Genomic DNA, 8,998 nt, shown 5'->3' on the forward strand with positions numbered 1-8,998 from the left:
CGCTCATCAGGGACCCACCATAACACATTTCCCCAGTCCTGCCGACCTGGGCGGGCGACAAGTCGCCTGGAAAGCCCAGGCCTTCCTAGCCACTCCATGATGCGGGAGAACAACGAGGAACACAGGGAAACCCGAACCTCCAGTCCAGCTTGTGATCTGCCCTTGATCTCCGAGTTTTGTGAGGAACATACACCACTTGAGACTGAAACCATTCGCCTGAAAAGAGACAAAGGGGCCAGGGGTGGGGAGTAGGAGGAAGAGGAAAGGTGCCAGCAGAAAGGAAAGGGGCCGGGACAGCGTACGACAGGGTGTGCGGGACCTAGGACCTGTTTCCTTTACTCGCGTCCCGCGGGACCTCGGCCCCAGCAGCCTTCCCTTGCTCGCGCCCGGAGCAGAACCCACCCGGCCTCTGCTCTAGGAGTGACCTCCTGCCAGCCTGGGACTTCAGGGGACATCAGTGAACCGGGAGATGCTGATAGCGATGCCAGTTATCATTGTAGTCATTAATAATGCAGTGAGGATCACGATAATTAATAATAATAATGACGGGTCTCCCGAGGGGCGTTCCAGCTGCCTCCGGATAAAGCGACTCTCAAGTTGAGGGCAGTTATTCGGTGGTGGATGGAGCGGAGCACGAAGATAGCGAGCGAGCTTGGGCGCTCTGAAGTTCAAGTTGATGGCGGTGACAAGCAGAAACAGTCTTTAGGTTGCGGCAGTCGGGTGTCCCGGCGGGCAACGAACCACAAAGCAGCTCTGGTTCCCTAAGGGAGGCGAAGACGGGCTTCATTTTGTGGTTCTGGAGTCAAGGCAAGGGCAGCTTAGAATTCAGGTCTGTTTAGGCGGTGAGATTAGGGGCTGGGGGAAGGGAGATGCTGACCTCTCCCCCACCCCCCCACGCCCACCCCATCCCCAGACCCAGGCGCCTCATTGCAGCGCAGGAGCGCAGGACCTTGGGCCTCCAGCCCCCGCGCGCGTTCTAAGTTGAGCAATTATGACATCTTTGATACTCTCACACTTTTGCCATATCCCCTTCACCCCATCATGTCTCTGGGATTCGAAGGGCGGAAGAGAAAGACTAAGGTTGGGCCTCGCCGTCGGGTCGGTGACTTGTTTGCACAAAGCGATGGGACGCAGGGGCCGGGAGAACTGGGAGCCATTTTGCGGAAAAGCTGCTCCCATCCGCTCCTCACATCCTGGGGTGATCTAGGAGACCGCTCCCAGGCTGTGATCTTCGTCCTCAAGCCATCCCCCTTCCCATTTGTACATCCTGCAGATAACTAGGATAGCACGCCGAGACCAAAGGGGTCCTTCGTAGAGCTCGGACATTCAGATCTGGAAAGCGATCAAGCCAAGGCTATGAGATCGTCCTCTTCTTGCTGTTTTTCTTCTTCCCCCAAATGAGAAGAAAAGCCCTAAGGCCTTGAGCTGATGATACTAATGCCCCCCCCCCCCCATCATTCCATCCTTCTTAGATTTGGGAGGTGTCTCAAAGCTAATAATTTACACACACACGACACCCACACAGTTGAAGACATTTAAAATAGACCATCCCATTCTTGCACAAGTTATGACGAATTTTTAATCTGATTCCTTCACCCCCTCCCCAAGGGTGGGGGGCGTTGGAACACCCTAAAGGATTTTCCTGTTAATAATGTGTTCAATGAAATCTCCCAAGGATCAGTAACATATGCCAATTATTTTAGTAATTTTCCTTAATATTATTAGGGGTTATAAATTTGATTTTAATAGGGGGTTGATTGCTTCAGGAGTTGGCGCTTGGGCAGTTCGCAGGGCCCACTGGGGAGGACTAGCCCGGCGTCTGTCACCCTCTGGGACACACACACACACACACACACACACACACACACACACAGAGCCCCTAGGCTGGAGTCTTTCCCTCCCCCACTGAATTGGTATATTGGCCTCGGAGAGGTCAGGGTTGCCTTTCTTTTTCTCCCCAAGCTGCCCTCCGACCTAGCTTGCCTGGCCCTGTGGCTCAGTGGAGGGCCGGAGGGGAAGGAGAAGCAGTGGTCTCCGCCGCAGCCACCCGTATTCTGTCTCCTCCCGCAGAGCTCTGTGCGTGCTGGGCCATCTTATGGAGGTGTCCCTGCTGCAGCCCAAATCTTTTCACCACTGGGGGTGACAGCCAGGGCCTCTGGGAGCTACAAGGATACTCAGGGATTTAAAAAGAATTTTCCCCATTCCTACCTTATTAAAATTATTTTTGCCTTCTTCCTTAAAACACCTTGTTTGAAAGTTCTCTGATACTCTTGCAGGGGAAGGGGGTGAGACTGCAAACCTTCGAGAAAGCTGGTGGTTGATGCTCTGTCTCACTTCCACCTGGCTACTTTAATTTAGTCTTTTTATTTTATTCTATTTCACTGAATCCTTGAAGAGGTTCTCTTTCATTTTGGGCCAATGGTTTCTTGCTTCCCTAAATTAAAATGTAGTCTATCACCTTCCCTTGAACATTCTGCTTACTGGTGTGCAGCAGCTGTGCAGATAAGCAGGGTTTCTTGAGTAACCTCTGTTAAAAATTTCCAGAAAAAACTTTTGGTAGAAATGGTCCCTTAAACTGTAATCATTGGGCCAAGTTCAAAAACAAAGTACTCAGCTCAGTTTTAAACATGCAATTAAAAATAACTGTACCTCAGCTTTTCAGAGGAAAGGAAAGGAAAGGGGGCAGGGACGAAGGAAAACAAAGAATAAGGAAATATTTAGTGCTCTTAAATCCAGTCCAAATAGCTGAAAGAAAAGCATTCCCTCAGATAATGGAGCCATTAGAAACTCTGAAGGTTCCTGCCGCCATTCCTCACAGGGGCTTTCCAAAAATTTAATTCACTCTCAGCTACAAAACAAAGGACATAGAAAAGAATTTTGAGACTTTCTGCCAAAGGGGCAATTTGCCCTGGTTTCTATGCGTAGATACACCTTTCTCCCCAGAATTTGAGGTGGTGCCTCCCATTCATTCAGGCAGCTGATCCATAACCATGTTGACCCTCAGCTGCCTCTTCCCATTTTCTAATAACTTTGCTAGAAAAAAATAGTATGTTCATGCAGTTTCAACACATTTTATTATATTTCTGTATGCATTACTTTCAAAACATATCACAAGAAATGATCAAACCACTTAAAACCTTCAAATAAAAAATCTGAAACAGTTTATGCCCACAATTGTACATATTTATAGTTAAGAAACATTCTTTATAAATATTGTTTCCTCTGTAGCAAGTTAATACCATAATTTAATTACAAATGGATAAATATGGTAACGGGTATTTACAGAAGGAAGGGTGTTATTATGGAAAAAGCTAATGGCACGACGTTTATTCGCCCCCCCACCCCCACAATCTTTCATACAGGAACTAACAAATTGAACTTGCAAAAGCACTAAAACATCACATGTAAACCCAGCTAACAGAAAAATACATTCACAAGCGTTGGTGGTGGAGTGTATGTGTGTGCTGTGGATCAGTGTGTTGAAGAAACAGAAGGGAGACTTTGGCACGGCTCGTTTTTTCCAGTCTATAGTTGCATGAAGTTTACAATCAAGTTGCCTCATAGAAAGGAACACAATATTCAATACCACAATACAAAATAAACCATTTTCTTCCACATTACTTAAAAAGAAACTGGGTAAACTAAAATGAGAAAAGAAAAAGCCCATCACTTGGGGAAGGGAAGGGAAGGCAGGGAGGAACGCAATCCCGAGTTACAAATGGACAGACTTCTATACACCAAGTAGCCATTAAAACCAACTTCGAGAAGGAAGGAGTCCGCTATGTACACAGTTTATCAAAAGACTGGGAATGGAGTGGGAAAGAAAGCGGGCATGGGTAAAGGGGGGGGGGGGGTTGTTCAATATTTTTATGGGTTTTCATTTTCTTTTCTTTTTTTTTCTTTTTTACTTCTTATTTTATATTTTCTGCTTCTGAGAGCCGGAAGGGCTATTTTTGCTTTTCATGCCGAGATCATTAAAAAAGAAAAAAAAAATACTTTTAAAAACCCTTCTGCTGGTAAAATCATTTTCATCATCATAAAAATCAGATTCATAATTTTAGCAACACAATCACAGGGTGCCCTCAGCGCCGGAGGGCGGCTGCGCCAGGGTGGGGACTGGGAAAGGGAGAGAGGCCCTGGCCCCTCACACGTACCATTCATTGAAGTTGGAGGAGAGGCCGCTGTGCCCCCCGGCTGTCCCGCTGCCCCCGCCAGAGCTGCCGCCTCCCCCGCCGCCTGCCCCGCCGCCCCCACCACTGCCTCCGCCGGAGCCGCCGCCACCTGCACCGCCGCTGCTGGAGCCTCCGCTCCGGTGCACGGCGGACACCGCCGCCGCTGCAGCCGCCGCTGCCGCTGCAGCCGCCGCCGCCGGGGAGAGGTTGGAGCTGCTCTGGGGCTCGGCGCTGGGGGATACAAGCCCGGGGGGCGTGGACGACTCGTAGCCGGAGCTGGCGGCTGGGGAGGACTCAGAGCCCTGCGGGGAGGACTCATGGACCTGCAACACAAAAGCCGGGAGGGGAGACCAAAGGGGACTGGGTGTGAGTGCAGCTGCTGTGGGGCCAGGCCCCCGGAGGAGCATCCCCAGAAATGCACCCCGGCCACCCTGTCCTCGGGGAACCCTCGCCTTCCCAGGCCGCCTGAGGTTGCCCAGGCTGGTAGTGAGGCGGCGCCGCGGCCCGCCGCTTTGCCCTTCTCCTGGCCACCCCGGTGGTACCTTCATGTGTTTCCGCAGTGAGCTGGGATGCGTGTAGGACTTGTCACACATCTTGCACAGATAGGGCTTATCGGAGGTGTGGACGTGCATATGCTTCTTCCTGTCGCTGCTGTTCGCGAAGCGCCGGTCGCAGCCCTCAAACTCACACTGGAACGGCTTCTCCCCTGTGGACCGCAAACATGGGCGCTTGCTGTGAACATTCAGAGCCACCCCCACCCCCCCAAACTCCCACCCACCCTGGAGGGGACAAGGCCTCTGTGACGAGGTAAAAGGGGCAAGAAGGGCCTGGGTCCCTTAAGCAGGTCAGGTCCCCTCTGTGGCAAAATTAAGATGAAATTAACCGCCTTCCCATCTGACAGTCCTGCTCATTTATTTCATATTTTACTTTGCTTCCAGACTGAAGCCCATTTCCTCAAATTTATAACGAATTTGGGGTAGCACCCGGCCCTGTCCGCCTTTCTATAGGGCTCCTTGGATTTGTAGCTTCCAACAAGTTAGTCTCGCCATGAAGTTGTTATTATGACAAAATATTTGGGGCATTATCAAAATCACACAGGATGCTGGGCTGCTGTCGGTTCGTCTCTGGGGCCAGTAGGCAATTCGATTTGGAGTTGCTGTATGTTGTTTGGGGACCAGGCTGTGGATAGTGACTGAGCCAGTATTTTTCATCCAAAATTCTGCAAATTGAATTAACTATAATTCTAGTCTCACTTCCAGTTTTTAAGACATAAGTTGGAGAAAAGGTAAATATTAGACATACGGCAGCATCTATGGATTGCAGTGGCACAGGCTGGGCAGTGGGGGTGAGGGGCAACAGTAAAGGCTTTCAAAATTTCCCTGTTTAATTTTCTGGCGGCCCCTGCATCCTGTTGCCAGAATTCCAAATGCTTGGAGTCATTTAGAGGTGTGAGAACTCAAACATTGTTCCACTTGGGAAGGGGACCATTTAACGTTAAATTCCATTAGCACCTAAATTGTTTTTTAAAGACATCCGCTCAGACACAGGACTCGAAAGCAAGCATTTCATGCAAATAAATTTCTCAAATTTTAAACCTTGTTAAAAGCTTGTCTCGCACCTCGCCTCCCTCCCTTCCCGGAAGAGAACAATAGGCCGCTGGCGCATCCCTACTTCGGAGTAAATATTGACGGGGGAAGTTGCTAAAACATTTGGCTTTCTTTTAGGAAATCGTCTGGCACGATTTGGCTGGGACCTGGTCATAGATGAATAATCTATGAGGCAAGAGGCGCGTTCTTTTGCGGCTCTCTCTTGTCACGCGATTATGCCTCGGGGCCGCGCTGCCCCGGGCACTCGCTGACCGAGTTGTTGCTCCAAGTTTGGAATCGCAACCCCTCTGGTGCCCATTAGAAAATTTCGCAAACTACTGTGAACCCACCATAAAGCCTCGCCGCGACCCACCCCTCGATGGGCTTTAAAAACGAGAAATGCTTTACAGCTTCGGCTTACCCCAGACTCATTTAATGGGAAACAGTTCCGGGAAGGGCGTTTGGACCCCGAGTAAAAGAAGTGGGAAAACACACAAGCCACTCAAACAGACACACACCCGGAACAGAAAAGAACATTCAGACAAGCTGGCAAATCCTCTCTAGGCTCCATTCCCGGGCACCGAGTTGGAGAGTCGTTTTATTTTGTGCGCTCTATTTAGAACGGAAATTATTAACCGGGCTGAGCAAACGAAGCAATTGCATCACCCAAAGCATACATTTGATGTTACACTGGTTATTTAAAATTCAATTTCCGCACATGGAAAAACCCAGCCCAGTAATATTCTTTCATTCTCCAACAAAAACAAGTCGCTGGCTCTCTCGCACACACAAAAACACCTCCCATCCCAGGGCAGGGGCTGGCGGTCGGTGCGTTTCTCTCAGGAAACCAACCATAGCCTATCCTCGCTCCGTACCCCGTCCCTGTCCGGGCCCCGCGGTTACCTGTGTGGGTCCTTTTGTGGATCTTGAGGTTCTCGGAGCGCGCGAAGACTTTCCCGCAGCCCGGGAAGGGGCAGGGAAAGGGCTTCTCTCCCGTGTGCACGCGGATGTGGTTGACCAGTTTGTATTTGGCCTTGAAAGGCTTGCCCTCGCGTGGACACTCCTCCCAGAAGCAGACGTGGTTGCTTTGCTCGGGGCCGCCGACGTGCTCTACGGAGACGTGGGTCACCAGCTCGTGCATGGTGCTGAAAGTTTTGTTGCAGCTCTTCTTGGGGTTGCTCAGCTGCTCCGGGTCGATCCACTTGCAGATGAGCTCCTGCTTGATGCACTGCTGCCGCATGTAGCGAAAAAAGGCACCAGGGTGGTGGTGGTGGTGGTGATGGTGGGCCGCGGCCGCTGCCATGTTCATACCCATGTTCATATTCATGGGGCCGTACTGGTTGTGGAGCTGTGCCGCCGAGTAGGGGTCGGTCCGCGGGCTGGCCACCTGGCGATACTGCTCCGATCGCCCGAACACTTCTCCGGGCAGCCCGAGGCGCATCTGCCCGTTGAGCACATTCTGTGAGCCGTGCGGCCCGTGCTGCTCAGGGAGGCCCGGGAAGAGTAGGTGGCCCTGCGCGTCCGAGTGCGCGTGGTGCAGGCCGCCAGCTCCCGGCCCGAACAGCCCGTGCTGCCCGCCGCCGGGCGCCGAGTCCCCGAAGCCGCGGCTGCGGAACAGGAAGTCCCGGGTGGAGTTGAAGGGCGGCCCAGAGTAGGAGCCGACGTGCGCGGCGTGGGGCCCGAGTGCGGCGGCAGCGGCAGCAGCCGCAGCGGAGCCGGGGTAGGCGCCGGGGCCTTGCGACGTGAACGCCGAGCTCTGGCCGGGGGACAGCTCGTGCGCGCCCGGGTTGAGCTTGAAGGCGCCCATGTGTGCGGCAGCGGAGTCCACGAAGCCGTTCTGCGCCGCCGCCAGGCTCAGTTCGCGGTCCTGCATTTCGGCGGCAGCGGCCGCCGCCGCCGCCGCGGAGTGATGATGGTGGCGCGCGAAGCTGCCCACCCCGATGGCCGGGAACTGCGGCCCCGCGTCCAGGAGCATGGCCAGCGCTCCTGCCCGCCCCGGCGAGCCCCTCGCCTTCTAGACTCCCACTCCCGATCCGCGCGCGGTGCGGCCAGCGGCCGCCTGGCTCCGAGCGCAGGCGGTGGTGGTAGTGGCGGCTTCAACCTCGGGAGCCGCTCTCCTTGCTCCCGTCGCCTCCGCCGCCGCCGCCGCCTGGATCTACTTCGGGCGGCCGGGAGAGAAGCGAAGGCGCTGAGAGGACGAGGAGAAGGCGGCGGCGGCGGCGGCAGAGGCGCGGGAGGAGGAGGAGGTGGAGGAGGAGGAGAAGAGTCCAAAGCCAGGCGGAGAACCAAAGTGTATTAAAGGAGCTGCGGCGGGGGCGGGCAGGCAGGGCAGGGGAGGGCGGGCGGGAGGAGGGAGCAGCAGGGAGGTGTGGGGAGCTGAGCGGAGAGGGGGGCCGACGGGGGGCGAGCGCAGCGCCACAGCCCCCACCCCTGCACGCACTCGCGCGCTCACGCACACACTCACTCTCTCCTCCGCCTTACGGACCTCAGGCCAGCAGCGACAAGAGGCTCCCGCAAAATGAAATCAGTGCAGTGGCGGGGCCACGGTGCCGGAGCGCCGAGGCCGTGCGCGACAGGCGAGGAAAGGACACAGGCGAGCTCCGCGCTTGTCGCCGAGGTCCCGCGCGCCCGCAGGTCCACCTGACCGCCGCGGGGGCGTTGGGGCGGCGGGTGGAGGCCGGGCGCCTTCTTCGCTGCGCTCTGGGTTGGCCGTTTCCTCCCCCGCCGCCCTGCTCTCGCCGCCTTGCGCGCGGCGGGTATTGTTCCGCGCCGGAGCCGCGGTGTTTAGCCCTCCTCGTCCTCCGCGCTAGGCATTGGCTGCGCCTGGCGTAGTAAACTTGCAGCGGCCACGAATTCCCCCAGATGAAGGAAGCTGCCGCGTCGCTCCCTCTTTCTTTAAGTTGTGCGGGAGGAGGAGGAGGAGGGGGAGGAGACAGGCAGAGGGAGGGGAGGAGGGGGAGGCTGGGCCGTAAAACAATAACAACAATAAAAAAAGTGATCGCTAGCTCTCTCGCTCCCTCCGGCCAGTCGGCCCGGGGCTCTGGACCCGGAGCCGGCGGTCGCACCCGCGAGGACCGAGCGGATTCCGCGGTCCAAGCAAAAGCGAAGAGGCCAAAGCAGGTTTCCCCCTTTCGGCTAAGGAGGGCTGTGTTCGCTACCGCCTCCGCCTCTGTTTATTTCAGTGGACGCCGCCGACGCCGCAGCCTTTTATTTTTTATTTTTTGTCTCCTCCTTTTCCTT

The 8,998-nt window shown here is 54.6% G+C and overlaps 1 protein-coding gene across 1 annotated transcript; it reads right to left on the minus strand.

Moving 5' to 3' along the window:
- Positions 1-3,055: 3,055 nt before the first annotated feature.
- Positions 3,056-8,026, minus strand: ZIC2 (Zic family zinc finger 2). The gene is made up of 3 exons (XM_019754216.3): positions 6,662-8,026; positions 4,715-4,878; positions 3,056-4,495 (listed from the first exon to the last, which is right to left on the minus strand). The coding sequence occupies exons 1-3, from the start codon at positions 7,731-7,733 to the stop codon at positions 4,145-4,147; spliced, it is 1,587 nt and encodes a 528-aa protein (XP_019609775.1). The 5' UTR covers positions 7,734-8,026; the 3' UTR covers positions 3,056-4,144.
- Between the last annotated feature and the right edge of the window lie 972 nt (positions 8,027-8,998).

This window comes from Rhinolophus sinicus, chromosome 16 (assembly GCF_057876585.1).
Source record: "Rhinolophus sinicus isolate RSI-liver-muscle chromosome 16, RSI-T2T, whole genome shotgun sequence".
NCBI classification, from domain to species: domain Eukaryota; kingdom Metazoa; phylum Chordata; class Mammalia; order Chiroptera; family Rhinolophidae; genus Rhinolophus; species Rhinolophus sinicus.